Below are 23,791 nucleotides of genomic sequence, written 5' to 3'. Positions count from 1 at the left end.
AAAGAATGTGATTAATACGGGGAAGCATGTCAAAATACTTGTTTGCATAATGATTCCCTCCAAAGTATGTGGTGGGATGCATCTTTAGCAGCAGTTACTGTGCATCCTTGAGTCAGGGAGGAAAGGTTTCTGGAGGTTTTCTCCCAACATGCAGGATATACAGTACATTTAAATATTTCCATGATATCACTTATGAGATAAAATACATATTTCTCTGTTCTGGAAACACAAACAGTTCAGAGAAACAAGCTTTTCACCTAACAGCAGCAAAATACAGTTCAGTGTTATCCTGTAGATCAGACCGGTGCAGTCACTATTTTAAGATTTAAAATGTTGCATTGCTCCATACATCCAACCTGGTGACTTACACCAGGGAAACCATGCTTTGTCATGAATGGGAAAAAAAGTGGTGCTTTGTGGTGAAAACAGCACACTGCAAACCTCTAGTCTCCGTCTAACAGGGCCTCCTACTGGTGACAATAGCTCATCACAGTCAGGTCACAGCATCACTTCCATTAAAATGTTTTTATACAAGCCAGCATTGATCTAGCTTAGAGTTGAAAAATTCAAGGTTCCATTTTACTTTATCATACCCATAATGCATTATGTGCAGATAGAAACTAACCTTTTACCAGACCATAAACACATTAATTTGGCAAATACATACAATGTGAAATGTTCCATGTGGTGATTTTGCAAGTTACCTAATGGCGAAAGGTACTTTGGCCTGACAATGTGGGCTGTGTGCAAACTCTGGGTTAAAAGTGAACAAGTAATTAAAAATAAATTAAATCTCAACTAGCATACTCTGAATATACATCCCAAGGTAAAAAGCTTTCAGAAGCTGTGGTACATAAAACTGTACTTTGCTTTAGGCTACTATTGAAATATCAAACTTACCTGAAGGCATGTCCTTCAGCTCAGACAGTGCAGCTCATTCCACTGCATTGAGTGTTTTAAGTTATATTTTCATGAGGAGACTTAACTAAAACATGGCTATACTTTAATGTGGCTACACCCCCCAACCCTTCAGTTGAAATTACGCAAAAATACCTGAGCTTAACTTTCTGTGGACATTTTCCAAATCTGGTATTTAGGTTAAATTCTTAGTCTAGGTTTTTTCATTATTCTGCCAGCTTTGTGTCTACATGAGGCGCTCAACTCACATACTTCCATTACTTTGAATTAACAGAAAAGCAAATAAGACATTTATAAAGTACATTGACCATTTATTGCCATATAAATACATATAAAAGACATTTCATACAATTTCTTACAGTATTAACTATTGGTATAATAAGGGATCTGAAAAAAGGTTCACCCTGATTTGTACTCAATTTTACAACTGTAAATCTTTAGTGTCAGCCTGGACTTGCACCAATAAAAGATGGAACCCTTTCCACATCGAGCTCAATCCTGTGTCCTCAGTCAAAAGGAGCATAGTGTTACATTCACTTTTTTTTTTTTCTTACTTAAGATCATAATAAACTGCTCCACAGACCTCATTCTAAAAAAGGCACAACTTGACTCCAGCTGCCTAAAGAGTTCTTTAGCCACAGAACTTCAAACACGTGAAGCAAAAATACTTAACATTTTCCGACTGGTTGGCTAAATAGTAAATATGCATACTGCAGTTCTATAACAATCTAATTTTCGCAATAAGGAAGTAGTAAAACTCCAGCTCTGGATCCTACAAGAACCACATTGGTCCATCAGCCTTCCTCTCTGGCATCCGTCACATCATTGCTTCATAGGAGAACTATTACATCAGGAGAACAAACGTATTCTACTGTATATAAAGAGAGCCCTTTTCACTATGTGTGTACCATCAGCAACAATTGTGACTAGAGAAGTGGGTTTTAATATGTGACCAAAAGACACCCCGTTGTACATGTAACCATTTAACAAAGACACGTGTAGCCTGAACACCATTTAAAAATACTTTTTTGGGGCCAGGTGAAACAACAAAAACTTTTCAGTGCACAACTTTAAAAAAAAACAAAACAACAACCCTTAACTGGATTTCCTGAAAAGTCTTAAGATCAAGTCACAAAAGTTAAAAACGATCACATCATTGGAAGCTTTTAGAGGAAGCCATGTTGGAGTGTACAGCCGAGGGTCCCACAGTCTTATCATAGGTGAAGCCCTACACTCCGTGTGAATAGTGGGGTCGATTTCGGACGCTTGAAATTTTTTTTAAACCATACTGTAACAGAGAGGAGGGATATTTGGAAACTTCATAGCAGAACTTGGGCTTTACCTTCATTGTAAACAAAATATATACACACGATAAAAACCCTTCAGCTTGAGTCAATAAACTTCTTAAATAGAGCTTTGGTTATTAAAGATTGTCTTTGCGAGTAGAAAACAGAAAGTACAGTCCAAAGTAATGGGGTTGAGCCCCACTGCAGTGGTTAGCTTACATAATGAGGTCAACCCCGACACCCACCGGCCTGCATCACTCATCTTTTTCATGACTGGCGTTTCCATTCATAACTCCGTTGCTGTGGTGTGCCCATGCCTGATTCTGCAGTACTTTAGGCAGCCTCTTGCCCTTGGTGTAGGCGTGGTACCAGAAGTTGAGGAAGAGGAACAGGAAAATCAGGCCGTACGAGCCGATGATGTAGACAAAGATGGGGAACTGGTAGGCGCAGTGCTTTACGAAGAAATACTGGGAGATGTGGCTCGTCACCATAACAAACTGGATCTGGGGAGCAACAAGAAAAACGTTCAGTCTACTGTCAAGTTTCCCCACAGGTATTATTCAAAAGTACAATATACACACACGTGTGACGGCCCAACATACCAGCTGAATGGTGGTCAGGTATTTTTTCCACCACAGGTACTTCTGGTAGTTTGGGCCTAAAGCAGTCAGGCCATAGTAAGAGTACATGATAACATGGACGATACAGTTAAGCAGGGCGTGGAATGTCCCCATCCCACCTGAAAAAGAAAAACAATTGTGAATAATGGCACAAAATGTAAAAAAAATAATAATAATTCGTAAAAACTATAGCTTGTACTTAAAGACGGGAGGAAATCCTACCTGCTGAAAAGCGAACTCCAAACCACCAGGTAAAGGGCATGATCGAGTGATGAAAGAGATGAAGAAATGTCACCTGGCTATTCTTCTTTCTCAGCACAAAGAAGATCTGGAAATAAAGATTACTCAAATGAGTGACAAATCATAGACTTAACTGTGTGAGATGAACTCCGAGTCTAGTGCAACATACACACACACACACTACATAAGGAAATATGTCTGACAGTGAAGTCGCCACTCACCGTGTCCAACATCTCAATGAACTTTGAGAAGTAGTAAAGCCAGCATGTGGACGCCATCTAGGGGAGACAGTTAAGAATATTTCAGTACTGGTTTCTAACTCCATGTGTTTGATGCAGTTATTACGTCCCACGTTGTAAAAAGGAGTGGCTTACCCTCAAAGCCTGTGGAGAATTGGAGTAGTCGACCGGGTCACAGTGAAAGGAGTATCCGGTTCCCCATCCAGACATCACAAACTGAAAGCAACAACCGTGCAAAGAGTGGTTAATCACAAGTGAAAAAAATACTTTTATATTTAAAAAAAAAAAAAAAAAAAAAAAGAATAGATTCACTGGTCTCAATTCTTTAGTCTTAATCTTGAAATGTTGCAGTTAGAGCTTAATATTTACATCTACAGAGTGCCGTGGTAGTATTTCACAATAAAAGCATTCTAAATTCATAAGTAGGGTTGGGATACCAATTACAAATCGGAAATGCAGCAAAATTAAAAAAAAATTATGAATATCTTGACAAGATGCAGGTGGATGTTAGTCATGTTGAAGTCACACAGCTCTGAGGCAACATTTGCAGAACAGTGCTGAAAGAAAAACACCTGCAGATCTGGTTTAACCTCGCATCAATAGTCGCGTTTAGTCAATCAACAACTGTATTGCATAAGACTGCCGACAGAAGGTGTCATGGCTGTTAACAATAGGCTGAGCAACGCCAGTACGCCACTATGCAATATCTTATATTGAACGTGACTCACCTCGTAACACATGTAGAGCGAGAGAGCCACCACGCCGAAGTTGTAGAGGATCAGAACTCCTTTGAGGTCGAAGGCCTTGCGGTTCTGCATCATCCGAGGCCCCAGCGATGTGACAAAGTAAATGTACGCAGCGATGACAATTGTTTGGGGGAGAGGAGAGGACATGAGGAACCAGGTGTCCGTCCGCCGGTCTGTAACCAAACGGGGGTTCAGATGCAGAGAAGAGTTTGCGATGTCAAAGCGGAGCCATTCACAGAAACAAATCAAAAAAGGGATTACTGTAGGTCACCGGGAAAGCTGGAAGACTCACCGGCATTTTGGATGAACTCATCGTAAATGAGTGCGACTGAGGACTTTAAATTATCAAATTCCATTTTTCCCCCCGACAGGACTCTTGCAGTTTATCTAGAAGATAAAGTTAGGAAGTCAGTTTGAACCAAACAAAGGTCACCGGCATTTTGGACAAGAAGCCCAGCACACAATCAGTCGGTTATATTTGTGTCCTAAATTTTCGGGACATGTTCAAAAAGCTGAGACCCCCCCCCCCCCACACACACTGCATTTAAGTCATTTTTATTAGAACAAAGGAAGTGCCACACTGAGGAACTATCAGTTAACTACTGCCTAGTAGAAACTACTATAGCCTCTCCAAGCAATTACTGCAAAAATTAAATGAAACAAAAACCTACTGCACCATTTAAAAATTGCTCCATGAGCAACTAGTTTCATTTCAGGGTGGAATTTTAACACATACAACTTAGATTACCAATTGTACTTTTGCTTAAAAGACAGTCGTGGCTGAAACAGTGGACTGTATAGATTGAAAAAAAAAAAAAAGAAAATGAAAAAAAAAAAAACAAGGCACCCAGCCATTCTTCACTGTCCCTCCAAGCATCTGAGGCAGACAAAGCAAAGAGTGTACGGGGAGTACAATGAGTAGCAGTCAGCCTTGCCGTTTTCAGAGAAACAATGACTAGAATTTATGTCAAGCATGTTTGTATTGCTAATTGTCAATAAATAAGTGTTGCCCAGTTACAAGATCTCACAAAACGCATGCTGCCTTGACCAATGCAGAGCATCAAACATTACCAGTAAAACTAATGTTCCCGGGGATGCTGTTACAAGTACTAAATAGTAATGGTTAATAAAAGTTCAATCAAGACTGTATAATGCATCCCATAAGTTTCTGGCAATGGGGTGGTGTCTGGCAAAGTTACACTGAGATCAGAAAGTTCACAATGACTGGCTGGACTGGTTTAAGAAACGTGTGTGTGTGTGTGTGTGTGTGTGTGTGTGGTATTGGAAATGGGCCAAGAGTAGGTTCCCTTCTCAGGGTCTTGACTCTGACAAACCAGAGCCAAACGGCATCTTAGACAGAACCAGACCAGTAAGATGGTCTGGTTTTGGAAACCCATTGTGCCTTTTGAGGGAGTGGGAGTAGGCTAATTGACTAAAAAGGCATCACCCCTAGTGTGCCAAGTGCACACAGGACATAACCCTACGTGACAGGTTTTTAAGGTGTGTTATACCTGAACGCAACGAAAATGAAAAGGCATGGGTAAGTCATTGGGTGAAGGTTAGAGGAAGAGAAAAAAAAAAAAAAAAAAAAAAGGCAGGCTGTCTGGAGTTTCTACACTAAAAGACATGGCCAGCCTCAATACGCCAATTAACATAGTCAGGGAGCTTGATGTAAAGGCTGATATTCCTATGGCACAATCTTTTGGTTTGGTAGACTATACCTTAAATGTCTGCATGTCAACTCATGTTTTACAAAAGATAAAAATCCACTTTCGGGAGAAATATAGTCCTACAGCATCCCAATCAGGTCACTCTCAGCCATTCAATAACTGAGGCAGGCGTATTGATGCGATATAAACGGGTTAAAAACACTGGAAACCAGCATTACACAGCCATGCAAAATTGAACATTACATTAAATTCTGTTTGGGTCCTGTAGAAATTATTCAATTAGTTGTTGCACCATTTAAATAGGCTAGCATTTTTTTTATGACAGAGATTCCAACACAAACATCTCTTTATCCTTAAAAAGTGGTCTAGTTGAAGTCCAGGTGAAAACAAATCAGTTATCATCCAACTCACAGACAGGAAGTGTTCAAGTCCCGTTTATCACGGGCACGCTTTCGCGTCAAAGCACCGGTGTTGTAAACATTTGAATTGGAATGTCTTCAGTGGTTTTATGACTTGTTTCCTCACTTGACTCCGATTCGGTTAAGAAAAGTCAAACTACTCACGTTTCGCTGCCGCTGTCGCACGCCAAAAAATCCCTTTGGTCTGTCAAAGTGCCAGTATCCAAACTCCCGGCTCACCTACAGCTGCCCAACAGGTGTGCTTCGTTCTCTGTTCACGCGCCGATACAACGCGAGCTCCTCCCTTCTTATCGGAGCCCCCGGAGGGCGTGGTCTGCTCTCAAGCCACGTTTCTTTGTTGCTGATTGGCCAACTCGTGGTCCAACCACTCTAGTTCATTCTTGAGCGATGCCTCATCGAAAGCTGTCAAGATTCAGTACAGGATATACTGCTACAATCTTATTAATCACTGGTTTCAGTACAAAGAAAAGGATTAGCAGCTTTACAGTTAGTGCTGTCCAGAACCTCCGCCCCCCCACTTCCCAAATTCAGAGAAAGATAACAGAAGTACGTGAAATATATAAAGTAGCAATCCCTTTGCCACTATAAGACATACAAGTTTAAAACTGTACAATTCAAGACACATCAGGTAATCTGGGGGGGACAAAAGACTTGCAAATTCTGATGATAGAGACAGAAACCTTATCATGGATTTAAATTGTGTCTGTGTGTGTCTGGGGGGGGTCCATAAGGTAACCAACACTATATGTAAAACTAAGAGTGGGGTGGGACAGAGAGAGTCGTTCTCCCTCACTCATCGATTCCAGTTTCAACAAGGGCAGAGAGCAGACCTTACAAACAAATGCGAATTTCTTTAACAATTGGTGATTTTTAAGGCCTGGTTACTCCCATTGGTGGATTATGGGTAGTCTCTTCTTAACTCAGCTGCAGAGACTGAAAGACTGACCCCACGCCTGTTTAAAAAGCTTACAAATGTTTTTCTCTCTGCGCTCTATAATGTCCCTTTAACCTACATTGGAATAATATGTACATACATACACATTACAAAATGTCTCATCCTAAGATTGTATAAGCACCATAACAGGCATGCTGTGAAAGCCCAGTAAAGATGCTCATTTCAATACCTCCACATTTTTATCTACTCAACATAAAATAATTTGCAGACCCAAGGGTAGATATATCCCATGACTACAGTGAATTATGAAGAAAAAAAAAGCGATATCAAATATACAAAAACAAACCTTATTTATAACAATGTGCAAATTCACATGGTTGTACAATTATTTACACTTTTCATTTCAATTTTGAGGCCTTCATCTTTGTCTGTAACAATAAATGTATACATCTGGTGATTCACACCGAATATTGTTGAATTTATCTATTCGACAATAGACCAATACCTCTGCTTTCTCAATTCTCAAACATACTGGAAAAACTATTTTCCACAAGACTAGATCATTTCATTGACACAAACAATTTACCAATGGACAGTCAGTATGGATTCAGATGCGGTAGGTCAACATCTATGGCACTTATTGAGTTAGTTGAAAGATCAGCAAATTGTATAAGAAATAAAAACTATGCAGTAGAGATATTCATTGATCTGAAAAAAAAAGGTTTAGATACTGTCGATCACAAAATCCTGTTAAAAAAATGGAAAGGTATGGAATAAGAGGTGCGGCCTTTAGCTGGATAAAATATTATATTCAGAACAGGAGTCAATTTGTTCAAATGGGTAATCACTGGTCAGTGAGTCTTAGTATTTCCTGAGGCGTTCCACAGGGGTCAGTTTTAGGCCCAAAATTGTTTAATCTTTACTTAAATGATATTTGTGAATTATTAAATGTACTAAAATTTACTGTTTTTGCACACTACACAAATATTTTGGGTTGTGGCGATAACTTGCAGCAGACACTGGATATTGTCACTAATGAAATAAATAAATTTAAACTCTGGTTTGATTCAAATGAGTTATCTTTAAACTAAATTCATGATATTTGGAAATCAAACTATTAATACAGATGTTAAATTAATAACTGATAATGAAACAGAGTTTATGAAAATACATTCCTAGGTGTTGTACTGCATCATAAACTGCTGGAAGCCACACGTTAAGTATCTGTGCATGGAGATGGCCAGGAGTACTGGTAAATTGAGCAAAACTAGGTACATCTTGAACCAAAATACTTTACATACTCTGTACTTCACACAGATTTGACCAAATATGTTATTTTGTGTGGACGTTCGGGGAAATACCTTCAAAAGCAACTTGCAAAGGCCTTGCGCTTCGCAAAATTTACAGACATTGTAACAGTCAAAACTGCCCAATTTATTTTTAAAGTTAAAGAAAATAATTTGCCTTGGAACATATGTGTAATGTTTAAGGAAAGACACCGGGGATATCATCTAAGAGGACATTACATGTTTACGCAAGCACTGGTACGAACTGCTGTTAAAAGCATGTGTGTTTCAGTTTGTGGGCCGACCTTATGGAATGCAATGAACAATGACATCAAACAGAGCTGTAATTCAGTTCAAAAATAGATTAAAGAAATCATTACTGGACCAAAATAGAAAATAAACCTAAGACCAGGAATGGAATAGTAATTTAACGGTATTGTTATTAGTTATTGTTTATTGTAAGACCTGAAAGATTATGTGCTGTATTTGCATTTCTATTTACTTTGTGATGGTATGATTTTGTGAAATAGGGGCAGGACCAAATAAGCTAATAAGATATTGGCTTCCGCCTGCTCCTACTCAAACTAAATCATTTAATTGTGTAATATATATAAAAAATATAGCTAATTTCTGATTAGTTGCGTTTTATTTTGGGGTTTTAAAATTTTGTTTTGTCTTGCAACATTGTTGATTGTTTGAGATAAATAAAAAAAATCTTCCCAGGTGTCCCTGGAACTGTCATTTATTTGACACGTTAATAAAGGTTTGCTCATTTGCATGTTCAAACAATATGCATGTCTACTGTGTCCACACATCCAAAACACCAGCATTAATCTTCATCGCTGCTCCATGCATCCTGAAAGGCAGTGTTCACTGAAGACTGGTTAGCAGCAGCCTGTAAGGAATCAAGACATTCAGCTCAATACCATGTCTGAATAATATACTTGTCTTAAAATAGATCCACTACAAAAACACAATACATACACACAAATCACAAGGATTTATAATGGGTATAGCTCTTCACTCTCGTAAAGATCCTAAAGGGAGCCTGGGACTATGTCCAACTGGTCTACATGTGTTTTATGGATCTGGAGAAGGCGTGTGACCGGGACCCCTGGGAGATACTGTAGCAGGTTCTGCGGGAGTATGGGATGAGGGGCTCCCATGTCAGGGCCATCGGTGGGCTCAGAATCTCATTGCTGCTTTTTCTAGATGATGTGGTCCTGATGGGATCATGGGTCTGTGACCTTCAGCACTCACTGGATCGGTTCGCAGCCAAGTGTGAAGCAGCTGGGATGAGGATAAGCACCTCTGAATCTGAGGCCATGGTTCTCAGCAGGAAACCGATGGAGTGCCTTCTTCAGGTAGGGAGTGAGTCCTTACCCCAAGTGACAATAAGCCGGTGCGGTATTACATTCAATTTATTGCACCTTTGTGACGAAAAGGGAGTTGAGCCAGAAGGCAAAGCTCTCGATCTACCGGTCAGTTTTTGTTCCTGCCCTCACCTATGGTCATGAAGGCTGGGTCATGACCGCAAGAGTGAGATCCAGGGTACAAGCGGCCAAAATAGGTTTCCTTAGGAGGGTGGCTGGCGTCTCCCTTAAAGATAGAGTGAGAAGCTCAGTCATCCGTGAGGAGCTCAGAGTAGAGACGTTGCTCCTTTATATCGAAGGGAGCCAGTTGAGGTGGTTTGGGCATCTTGGTAAGGAGGCACTTCCAACAGGGGGAGGCCTTGGGGAAGACCCAGGACTAGGTGGAGGGATTATATCTCCAACCTGGCCAGGGATCGCCTCCAGTCGGAGCTGGTTAATGTGGCTCGGGAAAGAGAAGTTTGGGTCCCCTGCCCCTGTGACCCGACCCCGGATGGATGGATATAACGGGAATACACTGACAAAAATGTGCACATGACTAAAGACAACTACTCTTTATCTGGTAAATGTAACAACTATATAAAAAGGCAAAAAACAGGTTTTAATTTGATAAGCACAACTAGAAGGTAGAGAAATAGCTTGACAGAGAGGAGTAGTGGTGACAATGTGTGTATCAGTGTGTGCTGGGTAACATTTTTAAAATGGCATACTTACTTTGAGATTGTAATGACAAAACACTTGTAATAGAGTTCATTTTATATCACGTTACATTTTAGCTTTTATTGATTCCACAATTTTTTCCTAATAAGGCTTCTCCATATCTTGTTTCTCGTTATTGGAACTTGTACCTGGTTTGCACTTTTTATCTCTTCTTCCACATCTGCGGCACGAATGACAGGAACCCACGCCAGGATATTACAGTCTTTACCTCCACTATACAGCTCCTACACATAAGGAAGAACAAAGACACCTCAGTTCTGACACATTGATTCACACACCTACAGGAAGTAAAAGAAGAGCTGCGGTTTAAGTAAAAGCACTTCCGAACAATGACAGCAACAAGGGAACACCAGAATTTAACAAGCATGAGAGTACTAAATAACGAAAAAGCTCAAAGCTGTCTCAACGCAACGCAAGTGAATACATGGGACACATTCTCTGTGCCGTGGAACTGCGTGTCATTACATCAGACAACAGAATAAACATTTTTACTACTAGATGACTGATCCCCTCGTTCTGGAACTTGCTAGAGTGACAAGCAGCCAAACTGCATTCCTATTTTACACATACAAAACCAGTGTGGTACACCGGATGTTGACATTAGTTAATAGGGAGAGAATTGGTTGGAAATCCCTACCTAATGTACCTAACAATTAAAGCAATTACTACAGACACCTAAGTAGAAACAGAAACAAGAAGACGTTACTATGTTATTATTAAAAGACACTTGAACTGAAAAAGCATATTGATAAACTGAACAGCTTTATGTTGTCAGTTTGGCATATACTGAAGAATTATATGTTAAAGATGCAGAAACAGATGATATACACATGTATTTGAAGACTCCTTATTTCTGCCAACAACGTGAATGAGAACAAACGTCGGCGTTAGTTAAATATTACTACGGTTGTCAATATGTGGTAAAGTGTGTAATTAGTATTGTACAAGCATTTTACAATCAACAGAATAAAGTTAACACACGCACACGCACACACACACACACACACACACACACAATACTGTGTGTATATATGTATGTATGTATGTATGTATATATATATATATAAAAAACTCTTAAACTTATGTGGTGGCAGAAATGTGGTGAATTCACAAAGAAAGAGCTTGTCCTTTTAGAGAAATAGTTTTCTTGCAATATTAAGTCATGTATTTGCAAATGGACCTCTGAGCTGGTCAACCAAGCGATAGATAACTGAAGTTCAGACCCCAATGTTAATACAGGCAGGGGTACTTCACAAATGCAAAACCTTGCAGTGCTGAACCTCTCGCTGCTCTTTATCCGTTGCTGAATAGATAATGCGGTTTTGCAATAAAAAATTGGAATATTTAAACAAATATCTTTAATAACAGCCCCGATCAGGCTACATCTGTTGTGTAGCAAGGAAAACGCATTTACTTTATATTACATACATTTCTGAAATAGTTAACTTTTTGCAACATCACAACCCTGTTCCACCTTCCGCCCTAAAATGCCAACAAGGACAAGTAGAGTATTGGTCATTACTGATAATGGTGAAAGTAAAGTAACATCTGTATTGTTCAAAGTTCCGAAAATAACACGGTCGACATTTAGGCTGAGGGTCACACAAATGAGATCCAAGTATTTGCATTTATACTAGCTCAGTATAACTCTGAATGTAGACTTAATGTTATCTAACCGAGGGAAGTGGGTTAGTTATAATGCAATTGTGATTGCAAATGCCTTATAACTCTTTTATTGCAGTGACAACATCACAGCAGTTGAAGTTGAACAAAGGCACCACTGTAGATATATGGGTATATTGGACAGAAGCACGGAGTAGTCAGCACCTGGGGCTTTGGTGTGTCTCACCTGGTAGTCCGGGTGGAACTCGCAGCAGTCGACGTTGTTGTAGTGACCCCTGAGCATTGTGACCAACTCTCCCGTGTGGAGGCCATACACAGCTACTGAGCTGCCGCATGGCACAAAAACAAACTCTGGGCTGCAGCCACGTGACACTGTGAACTGTAGTCTTTTACGACTCTCGTTGCAGACCTTCCCGTAATTTACCTGAGGGCAAACAGTGAAAGCACACAAGGTTTATATATATAAAAACTTCTGTTTGTATACGAAACAATGGGAGATGGGTTCCTCAATGAATATGAAGCATTTTCCTTTTTGAAACAGACAATATGTCACAATATTTAACCTCAACAATATTTTGAGCATGGGTGATTTTAGACCCTTTTTAGCTCAAGCGCCCCCTAAAATTCATCTCAACAGCCCCAATTTCTTTTTTCAAAATGCATTTTCTTTCGTCAATTTTGGTTCTTCCAAATGAGAGCTTGTGAACTTGTCTTTTAGTGACTTTTTGTTTAGTGAAACAAAAAGGCTTGAAACAGGTTTAATATCCCGTGTCACTTTTGCCAACACTACGCCCCTCCAACCAAGTCAAGGAAAGGGTCAACAGAAACGTAGGTTTGGCCAATCTGAGGTGGTTGTGCCAGATTCCCGCCTTTGGCTGAGTCTCTATCCAATCAGTCAGAAGGAGACCAGGAGTGCGGTTGCGAAGTTTAACGTTGGTAGTCCCAAGAGGAGAAGTTGGTAATTTCATGGCACAGATTAGAACCCAAATTGAATGGCATGGCACACTGCTGCATTAAATGCGATGTTGTTGCCATCTGTAAATCAGTGGAATAGTGTGGAACCATTGGCAGGACATGCATGCACAGATGCATGTGTGTCCACTGGGTGCATTCATGAGATAAACAAAACAGGGACTCATAGAAAAACAGCTCCACTAACAGAGGTAAAAAAAACTCCTCAGATTTCCACTGGACAAACAGCATAGCAAGAAACCATCATTTTAAGGCTTCTGAAACTGATACTTTTCAGGGTATTCAACACCATTTAAGGCCTTTATTTTAGATCTTTGAAAATGTGTCCAGGACTTGCCGACTCCCTAAAAAACCAAGAACAATAGAAACGAAAAGTCAAACTACTTTACCTTCCTGATGTACAATTACTAGGTTTCCTTTCTGCCTGTGAAACCGGTTTGAGTTGTTTAATGCATTTCTTTTACACCCCCTAATGTGGGCCAGACAAAACCACTGCCTCGTGTGTATCCAACTCTGATCTTTGCCTGAAAGAAAAAGGTAATCTACCCTTTCAGTCACTCTCCGTCTTGTGCTACTGGCCTGAATGTGGAAAAATGTCCAGAATGGCAACTGCCACATTGGGCAGTCGAGCAGAAAAACAGGAGAAACAGAGTGTTTCTGTGTTGGGGGGCAAGATAAATCAAGTATCCATTAGTTTATGAAGACCCAAGGCTATAAAGCAGTTTCCTAAAAGACATCACTCTAAATAAAATATTGAGTCATGGTGTAAACAAGGCTGTCCAATTTGGTTAGTTAATTGTTAGTTAGCAGTTTGTGATTGTTAACCAAACATTAATTCATGTTTCACTATGCTAATACCACCAATATAAATATGAAGTATCAAACGGTTTACAGAAGTACTACCAATAATAAGAATTCCCATGTGCCCTTCAACACATTAAATATGTATCAATATTTTATTATCATAGTGCCAAAAGCACTGACAACCAACAAAACCAACTCTTCAGCTCTATGGAACTTTTTGCCTCATATTTTGAATTTTTTAAAAATCTTTGTAGAGTCTTTGTAGCTATAAAATGTTTTAAGCCAGTGATATAGTGATAGCCCTGTATCTGCTCCCTGGAGGTCATTAATCAAGTAATGCAGCTTTAAGTTAATAACCAGAGAGGACCCATGTCAGCACAAGAAACAAAAATGTGGAGTTGCATGTCCTCTGCATAAATATGGTCATTTACCAGTGTGTTTTCCCCAGTGGCACTATTCCATAGTCGCATTCGGTCATCAGTTCCAGTGGTGAGGAGGTAGAGGCCGTCGCCAGTAAAGCACAGGCCATTCACTCTGCCATCATGAGCTGTGTTCACTGTTTCAACACCCGTGAGACAAAGAAACATGCATTTGTCATCTCTTTCGCCCTCCATTTTGATCAAGAACCAACAGTGCATTTTTATTCCACATAATCACTTATCAATCAATGGAACGTTCTTAGTGCAACTGTTGCTAAAGGAAAAACCTCTCGTATTGTAACAAAGAGTAGCTTAGATAAACTGATTAACCCTTTTGACACGAACGTGAACAGGGCCTTAGGCAGGAAAACCTGTCCTCCAGAGAGACATACTCAGTTGCGTTAACTGGAATAACCTGAAAGTTATCAGAAACAGTCACTGTAAAACTGACTCAATTTACTACCAATACCAGCTTTTACATGTATCATTAGAAGCATCAGATAGCAGGAAGGGTAATTCTGTGACTCTTAATCAATGTGTGCCCTCACAGATCTTCAGTTTGTACTTCAAGATATTTTTAGTGTAATATGCACTTAAGCTCCTATTGTTTAGGTCTGTGTAGCACCACTATATGGTATAGGCCATATCATGGGGTTAAAAAAAGTAGGGCTGCACAATTATGGCCAAAATGATATTTACTATTTTTTTTATTTTGATCAAAATTGAGATCACGATTAACTACAATTATTTATGGTTTTAACCTAAGTAAATTTTATTGTCACATAGTCTATTTTTAACTGCTTCCCCATCTATATTCTGCTACATTCCTCTTATGCTGAAGTTGTATGTTGTGCGTACACACAGCTGCAACACATGTAAATGAAAATTTTCTGAAATAAATAGCCTAGGATATATATCTCTGAGAAAGCGCCTTCACTTGTTTTCAACAATAACTGATTAAAAGAGCAAGGGATAGAGGAGGAGTGTGATGGGCGTATACTAGGCTACTTACAGAGTGACAGCTGACTTGTAATGAATGGGTCTATCCATAGTTGCACGCGTCGTGTACATATGAAATGTCTGTACTGTCACTGCGCTGCATTTTTATGAACTATGATATTCTGGCCATGGGTTACATCTCTCTCCCAGGTCCAGCAGCCTCCTTCTCACACGCTATTACTCTACAAACTGAAGTTAATTGCATTCAAAAACTTCTTCTGTGTTTTTTGCTGTGGCGGCCGCAACAGCAGAATTACCAGCTGAAACACTGGCACAAATACAGGTTTGCCTCTCATGCTTAGTATACAGCTATGTTAATCATAATTAAAACTGTGGACAAATGTCAGAAGTGTGGTCCGCCGCTGTGTCTCCCTAGAGCCCTGTGAGCTAACAGACACCAACAAGCACTGGTCACTGCTGTTGAAGAATAAACACAGATGGGACAAAATGCTGCCTTTACTAGTAAACTGGTAAACCTTGTGACCGACGTATGACCGACAGCTATCTGGAATTTTCGTCATGGTAATCTGTCCTCTGTGACTGTCTCCATCTAGAAACTAAGCTGCACGGTGGAGGGAACAACTCTGACTGGCACATGATCAGACCAAAAAAAAAACAGAGCGTTCTTTGAACGGAATGACATTTTTCAAATATCGCTCAATTACGCAAATTGGATCGTGGGAAGCCAAAGTTGTGATTGTGATTAAAATTTGATTAATTGTGCAGCCTTAAAAAAAAAAAAAAAAAAAAGGACATCTTAGACATTAATTGACAGATTGATATGGTTGGGGAGGGTGGAATGTATGACAGGATGATGCATCGCAACATAATACAACCAAAACCCAAAATGTTTACACCAAGAATTACACCCCAGGAGGCTGTCTGACAATATTTTTGCCCTGATACCCTTCAAAGACTGAACCATTTGCCAAGATGAATAGGGAAAAGAAAGAAAGATTACAGTACCTGCCTCAGAGGAAGCTTTTGACTTGTCTCCATTGTGCTGATCCAGAGTAAATAGACTACCAGAAGCCCGACGCACATCCCATACTTTCACTTTGCTGTCTGCACTGAAACGAAATGAGGGAATTATTTCCGTTTGACACTTTGTTGGTTTCCTGGTAAATTACTGAAACTATACTTTCCGTCAGGAATGAACATGCTTTACCATCATAGAATATCATACTCTTGTCTGTGTGCCAGTTGTTTTCTAAATCCCTTACAATCCACAGGGACAAGTAGCACACTAATCCCAATAGGTTAATTTGCAAGTCTTAAGTAGCATTAAACAGGTGGGGACTGTATTTACCATATGCTATACTGACAGGGCTACTAGAGTTCCACAGTGCCTTATACTTGATTGGGTTGCACTGGGCCAGATGGACTGAGGAACTGAGATGAGAAGAACTACTAGGGCATAGCATGGTGGGGATCGTCCTTTACCTCATATTAGTCTTTGATGTTGCTCTAAAGCAGAGATCTTCAACAAAGGGCCTGGGACCCCTAGGGGGTCCTCAGAGTTACTGCAGGACAAAAATATTGTTACCTTTTTAGCAAATAAAATCAGCCTATTTGTGAACAAAAAAACCCACCGTTATAGGCTTAGTAGACTATAGGCAAGGTAGTCACTAAGGCATCCATTTACAAATACATTTTATCCTAAGGACTCACTGTGCCACATGTATGTTTAACATTTAATTAAGGATTTATAAAAATCATGCCAACAATTATTTAAATAGCTTAGTATTCTATGCACTAAAAATGTACAGTATGTATTTAAGATTTATTGCTCACACACGTTATTGTAGGTCCAGTTTAATATTTAATTTTATACCATATGGAGTGTCCCTGATCCGTGTCTCTCAGTTAATGGGTCCTTGAATTAAAATACGCTGAAGACCAGTGCTCTAAAGGCAAAGTAGTTGAAGGTTTTAGAGTAGGGCTAGGCGACTGGGAGAAAATCAGATATCACGATATTCTTGAAAAAAAATACCTCAACAGTGATATTGCGGCAATATTCTGGGGTTGTCGATTGGTTCTTTAACAAAATATCTTCACACTTAGATTTTAGATAAATAATCATCAGTAATGTGGACATAATGTCTAAGTGGGGAAAAGGCACATAGTACAACAGCTAAAACAGTCTGAAAAGTGCATCACTTAACCGTAATGCAGCTTTTAAAACCAGTCAAAGATAACACTTATGTCATATTACAATACCCAAATTCAACGACAATATCTAGACTCAGATCACGATATCGATATAATATCCATATATTGCCCAGCCCTATTTTAGAGGCTAATTCTCCACAGAAAGACGGGGCCTACCTGGCAGTGGCTAAGATGTGCTCGTATCTGGGTGACCATCGCACAGACAGGACCTCCGCTCTGTGACCTGGAGGGGAAAAAAAGGATTGATTCTGTTTATGAGGAGAAAAACAGCAGGAAGCATCAGTATTTATATCATGGTCTGTTGAAGACTCAATTCTGATTGGCAGCAGGGTGTCCATAAAAAAGGGATGTGGGACACCTACTAAAGCTTACTGTTCTAAATTAATGTGCTATATTAAAACAAAACGGAAATGTTAATCTGTAATTTCCAACACTCTGTTGCGCTTCAGTGCCTCGTCCTCTGAACACCACAGGATTGCGCTAAAACACAAGTTGCAGGAATTACATTGCACTGCCCCTCTGAACTGACTTTGTTTCACAGCGAATAACGTTATCTCACATCGCGTTCACTGTTCAGGTCGCTACTTCAGGCCGTAGCTGACAGTACCGTTACCGTTTCTACAAGCTGAGCGGCCTATAAAATTATCTCCCGTTGCTAAAGAAGGCAAGTTTTATCTAAGGTCCGTTCTATTCCCTGGAGCAGTGAACAACGTTTGCATTGCATAAGAACCTTATAGCAAAGGAATGTTCCAAGTATTAGTCAAACCCTCAGGCGTAGCCAGGGAAACAAAATTATTGTTTGGAAAAACTTTAGATTTTGATTGTAAAACAAATTAAAATATACACTTAAGTTTATACATATGTTATTTTGGAAGGGACAATGGTATAAACGGGTTAATGCCCTTCGAGGTGTCCATTGTCAGGTATTCATGAACTTTGGCGGACGGTTCACGCATCGCCGTCGTCTATTAATACATGACAATGGACATCTTGTTGGACAATAATCCTTATGTTTGTATGTGGTGTAAAACACTAACCCTGAAGAACGTGAATCCGTGAACCCGACTTCAGGTCGCACAGCTGGATTTTAGGTTCTTTGGTGCCAACTGAAAACGCAGAGACAAAATATCAAAGAGTTGATGGAAGAGATAGTTTCAATATTACATTCCTACTTATCAATATTGTCAAAGTACAAAATACAGATTGTGATAACTGTGTGAGTACAAACTAATATGTGTGTAAATAAGAAAGAGGTGAAAAGTCACTGATACAAACTTCTGATAAACATGAGCTAACACACCCTTTTATACATGGGAGGGCAAGGTAGTTGGTAAAATTTAACAGAAGATGATTGGGATGTCATTAAAATCTAAAGAGCCAAAAGTAGGCGGAACTAATGAAGTAGTTACCGATTCCCTTTAAAATGTCTTCTTAGATGAAATAGAAGACTTTACAGATGTTTAAAACTTGTTTGACCAGCATCTGTCAACACCCCTGAAAGCAGTATATATATAAAAAAAAAAAAAAAAAAAAAAGGCTGTTTAGAATGAGGCGTGTCGAAGGAAATGCTTTATGTGCACTACATTTATGAGCACATCCTCAAAAAGGCATGAGAAACCTGTTGGTCCTGCTGGGCGACGTGGTGAGGTGGGACCTAAATTCTTATGATTTTTTTCTGCCCAGAAATCTATCACTGAACCTTAACGCATCTGTAACCAGCTTCTGATCCACTTCTGTCCCCTTCAGGTACATGTCGCTTTATAACCTGGTAAACTGGGATACAAGTTATGGGCAGTGTGTGTGGTGTGCTGTACAGGGAAGCACATTTTCCACTGCTTGGAGGAACTGATGAAGGACAGGGTAAAACTGATTTGGTTTTCTTGTTATCCCCAAAGGAGCTTTATTCTATTGTATTTTTTTGGTTGTGGAACAGAAAATGTACCCACATACTCAGAACATGCCCCTGGGTCCTCACAGCGTCATCTACATTATAATATCTATATCAATTACTTCTCTGTGGAGCAGTTTCAGATGTTATACTTGATGACATCACACATTTGAGTTTTTGCCTGGTTTTTGGATTTGGAAGTGAGTTGGTAATGTTTACTAATATTTTAGACTGTCTTAAGCATGATTTATGCTAATGCATTAAATCTACGTCATGGCTACGTAGTACGTAGGTACATGGAGACACAGACCCTACACGGTAGCTGGACGTGCACCTCTTAAAAAAATGTAACTACACCTGCCTTTTGTAGGCTGCGGCAAAAGTTCTGCGTGAAGCAGAAAATTAAATCACGCTTGAGACCATAGGAATGCATCCATTTTGAAAATGGGCATAGTTAGTGTGGTGGACCAGTTGCTTGTTCACACAAAATGATAAGAATGCCAAAATAGTTAAACAGCTGGTTTGTTCTTCGCCATTGAGATTTGCAAAAACTGTGGCTGAATTGTCACACACACCTGCGATGAGACTGTGTTTCCTGGCGATGGGGGACAGGTGGTGGCTGTAGACATTGTCCTCAAACTGAAAGACTTCAGCAGGCTAAAGAAAAACAAAGTCAGAGAAATAGAGGAAGATGGACAGACAGAAAGGGTCAGTAAGCTTTCTGTGTGTTAAGTGCTATGTATTTTTGTAATGTATATGTATGCTGAATGAAGATCTTCTACTATATCTGTGATAACAAAATAGACGGCCATCACATGGTTTTGGGCTTAAAAAGGTCTAATGTGTAGGAATTTCTCCCATCTAGCATTGAGATTGACATTGCAATCAACTCTTTTGCACCACGCATTTCAAATTACGTATTACAGCTACGGTAGCCTTCACTTTCAAGCCAATAGGAATACTTGAAATCGATGGTGGTGGTCAATAGTCATTAAAAAGAACAAGTTTGTGAAGGGTCAAAACAGATTTTGATAATAAACAACTACAAAAGTAACACACTGGACTTAAAGTTTAACCGTAGCATAAATTCACCACAGTTTAGTTCAATTAGGTAAAAATAAAGAGTACAGAAGAACAGCTCAGAGCGCACCAGAGCAGCAGTGGTGGCTACAATGCAAATTCTTCAGCAAATATAAAAAGGCTCTCTGTGCCCCATCGGTCACTGAGTGCCAGCACCAACCAATGGGCACACACATAGACACACAGAGGAGGCTCTGTTTGCATAAAAAATACCACACATACACATGGACTATGGGCACACTAATGCAAAGCACACACTAATGTGCAAATGCACAACCACAATAAATAATTCAAAAGCCATTTTAGTTTGTGTATGACACAGAGACGGAAACACAGAGCAAAGCATGTGAAAGGTTGGTGGTTCTTTTCTGTCCCTTCCCTGACCTTTTGAGGTAACCATGGTGCCAGTGTAACTCTAGCACAGCTCAAGGCCTGCCATATGGGACTACGTGGCATAGAAAAGTAGCAAGCATGAAACAGAAAATAAGAAAAGAGAGGGGAGGAGAAAGTGAAAAGAGCAAAAAGAGAGAAAATGTGGTGTTGTTTTAACAAAACAAATGCCAGATGGTTACTAAATAAACCATTCTCTGAAATGCAGAGTTACCTGTTTGCTGACGACATCCACATAAGTTTTTATGGCGTTTCAGATCTATTGTAACTACTTATACACAGCACATGTTTAAAAGGTATTTCTTATTTCACTCATCCAAATATACATACTGCACACAGGGTTCTACTTGTACAAGTGTATCTAATTAACTAGTAACTCACATATATCACATTTAACAAGGAGTGACCTAGTCTGTGTTTGACATTCCTTACCTTCAGTGTCTCAGTGTCCCAAACTTTCATGGTCTTGTCAAAAGAACTGGAGACAAACATGCCCGTGTCATAGGGATACCACTGGACTGTCTCTACGCTGAATTTGTGGACATACTTACTCGACCTAAGTTAAAAAAAACAAAATAATAAAATGTGACCAGATCAATACACAACTTGGCAAAACAAATTGAACAGTGTAGCAGCAAATCGAATATGGTTAATTAATCTGCCCTGTGCAGACAATAAAGATATATTCACATTGCACACCCTAATGCTACATACTCCTGTAGCCCTGTTCCGCCGTGTAGGTGCATGCTTTCATGACAGATGTTTCATGGACCAACGGTAACTAAATTCTGATATCGTTCAGACTGAGGGCACATTGCCACAAATGAGACATGAATCCGAGTCGGACCCATGTTGTGAAGTGTACAAAATAACATTAAGTAGGATTTTCCTTCACATTATCATTTAAAACAAACATGATTGACAAAAAGGGGAAGAACATTCTGATTTAAGCCATTTCACTTCATGGTGTGTGGCGTAAAGGACATGGCAAGACATGGTACAGTGGAAAATGCACTGCTACCCTCTAGTGGCCAAGTGGATGGCGTAACACTCACCTGCCTACTGTGCAAACTGCCTTGCAGGTGTACTGTAGTTTCCCGCTGTAGTTCTCCAGGTCATAGATGACGATCACTCCATCTGCTCCGCCGGACAACATGCTAAACAACAGAGAGGGATGACTTCAGAGATAATATTACTTCCTCCAACACGGCATCCAAATGTATTTCTACCATGTATGACTGCCAGTAGTTCTCTACTATTACAAATGTATCAGAAAGGTCTGTGGATTACCCTGTTGAGTTTTTCAAAAGCTACTTCCCCATGTTTTTTGTAGCCAAAAACTAAATGCCTGGCTCTTATCACACATCTTTTTGTCCAGGATAAACTACAGCTGCTGTTTCACAAATGTTCCTGTTAAACGCATAAAGGTTTCAGCGGAGGATTGTAATGTAATAAGTCATACATCAGTTATAATGAATTACGATTAAGTGGACTTACTATCTTCCCTCTATTGCATCAATGTCAATGGTGTTGATGCCATTTCCATGGATTCTATCCACGTCTCTGTCAGGATTTAAATTCAGACTCAGGACCCTTTGCAGAAACAGAAAGGAGAGGAGTTAAGCAGCACTGCATACTCCATTAGTTCATATCACTCTTCAAAAGCCCAAGTAGATAATCAAAATAAGATAATAGGACATAGAAAACAAACACACACAGTATGTTGCAAATGAGATGAAATAGAATTAATATATTCAATGAACTTTGAATGAAAGTCTGAATATAGTGACCAAAAGGCGTGTTGATGTTACCCTGAGGTCATATTGAACCTGCCTGACCAGAGAAGTTCCTTTCATTCCGTCTTCCATGATGAAAACGTGAATAAACTCTTTCATTGGGAGAACGGTACTGGATTTGGTTACTGTTACGAACATTGTTGCCCATACATGCATTTACCAGTGTGTTAATAATGTCTTCATTGCTCAAAAAAGCTGACCCTGGATTTCTTGCTGATTTGCTCACACGAAAACACAAGAAGGCGGCAAACATGACGTCAGATTCCATTTCTACTTCTATTCAATATATTCAGACTTTCATTCAATGTATTCAAACATTGATTCAATATATTCAGACTTTCATTCAATGTATTCAGACATTGATTTAATATATTCAGACTTTCATTCAATATATTCAGACACTGATTCAATATATTCAGGCTTTCATTCAATATATTCAGACATTGACTCAATATAGTCGGACTTCATTCAATATATTAAAGGTTCATTCAATGTATTCAGACTTTAATTCAATATATTGAAACTTTATATACCTTCCTAAATGTTGGGTCTCATTAATTATAGAGTGGTAAAGTGTCCGGATATAGTTAACTGTTAAGAATTGACACTAATATAAATTCAATTGAGTGATTTAAAAACATTAGCTAAAGCTTTTTTGTTTTTTTCAAGACAATAAAGAAACTTTATATTCTAAAATGAGACTCTATATATTGAGATATTATCTTACCGAGCTCTCTGAGTAACTAGCTAGCTAGTCAACTATGCGCATGCATAGCCTATGCTCCTGTATTGCAGTATTTATTTTCCTTTCTTGTTGAGATAACTTTACTGGTATTTTCTCTCTCACCTTCTCGTTGACTCAGCACGTCTCAGTCGCAGAGGGTCATCCAGACCAGCCTGCCTTGCGGTCAGAAATCCCAACATTGCTTCAAGGATTTTAATTTAAGAGCTATTGTTCAATCTAAGCTACCGTTAGCTAACCTAGCTCAAAGGCTATCATGGTAACTGTCGTTAGCATTACACTGAAGTACGTTTTTTTATACAAACTGAAATGTCGCGCGTCCAACAATGCATTGTAATGAACCCAAAGCTCCGTAATACTTAGTACAATATCCAAATATCATAAGTTGGCTTTGCTTTGACAGTTAAACGTTTATTTTACATTAATTTCGACTAGCTTCTCAGTTGCTCAACACAATTGGCCGCCATGTTGGAACCTAATGTGGATTCTATGACAAA

General features: G+C 39.4%; 2 protein-coding genes across 4 annotated transcripts; both read right to left on the bottom strand.

The window, feature by feature from the left end:
• Nucleotides 1-1,221: 1,221 nt before the first annotated feature.
• Nucleotides 1,222-6,656, bottom strand: elovl7a (ELOVL fatty acid elongase 7a). 2 transcript variants are annotated; one of them, XM_034872472.1, is made up of 8 exons: nucleotides 6,283-6,656; nucleotides 4,342-4,436; nucleotides 4,032-4,222; nucleotides 3,439-3,519; nucleotides 3,286-3,342; nucleotides 3,047-3,152; nucleotides 2,807-2,943; nucleotides 1,222-2,707 (listed from the first exon to the last, which is right to left on the bottom strand). In XM_034872472.1, the coding sequence occupies exons 2-8, from the start codon at nucleotides 4,403-4,405 to the stop codon at nucleotides 2,459-2,461; spliced, it is 885 nt and encodes a 294-aa protein (XP_034728363.1). In that variant the 5' UTR covers nucleotides 4,406-4,436; nucleotides 6,283-6,656; the 3' UTR covers nucleotides 1,222-2,458. The 2 variants fall into 2 exon arrangements, with proteins under 2 accessions (XP_034728363.1, XP_034728364.1); XM_034872473.1 differs by lacking the exons at nucleotides 4,342-4,436; nucleotides 6,283-6,656 and adding an exon at nucleotides 4,483-4,488.
• An 882-nt stretch (nucleotides 6,657-7,538) lies between these two features.
• Nucleotides 7,539-23,763, bottom strand: ercc8 (excision repair cross-complementation group 8). Of its 2 annotated transcripts, XM_034871628.1 has the most exons (12): nucleotides 23,400-23,763; nucleotides 22,254-22,349; nucleotides 21,812-21,913; nucleotides 21,189-21,312; nucleotides 19,862-19,943; nucleotides 18,436-18,504; nucleotides 17,555-17,621; nucleotides 16,193-16,296; nucleotides 14,240-14,364; nucleotides 12,259-12,456; nucleotides 10,538-10,633; nucleotides 7,539-9,214 (listed from the first exon to the last, which is right to left on the bottom strand). In XM_034871628.1, exons 1-12 carry the CDS (start codon nucleotides 23,474-23,476, stop codon nucleotides 9,149-9,151), a joined length of 1,206 nt encoding a protein of 401 aa, XP_034727519.1. In that variant the 5' UTR covers nucleotides 23,477-23,763; the 3' UTR covers nucleotides 7,539-9,148. The 2 variants fall into 2 exon arrangements, with proteins under 2 accessions (XP_034727519.1, XP_034727520.1); XM_034871629.1 differs by lacking the exons at nucleotides 7,539-9,214; nucleotides 10,538-10,633; nucleotides 12,259-12,456 and adding an exon at nucleotides 13,365-13,613.
• Nucleotides 23,764-23,791: the final 28 nt, after the last annotated feature.

This window comes from Etheostoma cragini, chromosome 5 (genome assembly GCF_013103735.1).
Source record: "Etheostoma cragini isolate CJK2018 chromosome 5, CSU_Ecrag_1.0, whole genome shotgun sequence".
NCBI lineage: Eukaryota > Metazoa > Chordata > Actinopteri > Perciformes > Percidae > Etheostoma > Etheostoma cragini.
The sequence above is the reverse complement of the archived record's forward strand: the minus strand, read 5'-3'. Positions and strand labels throughout refer to the sequence as shown.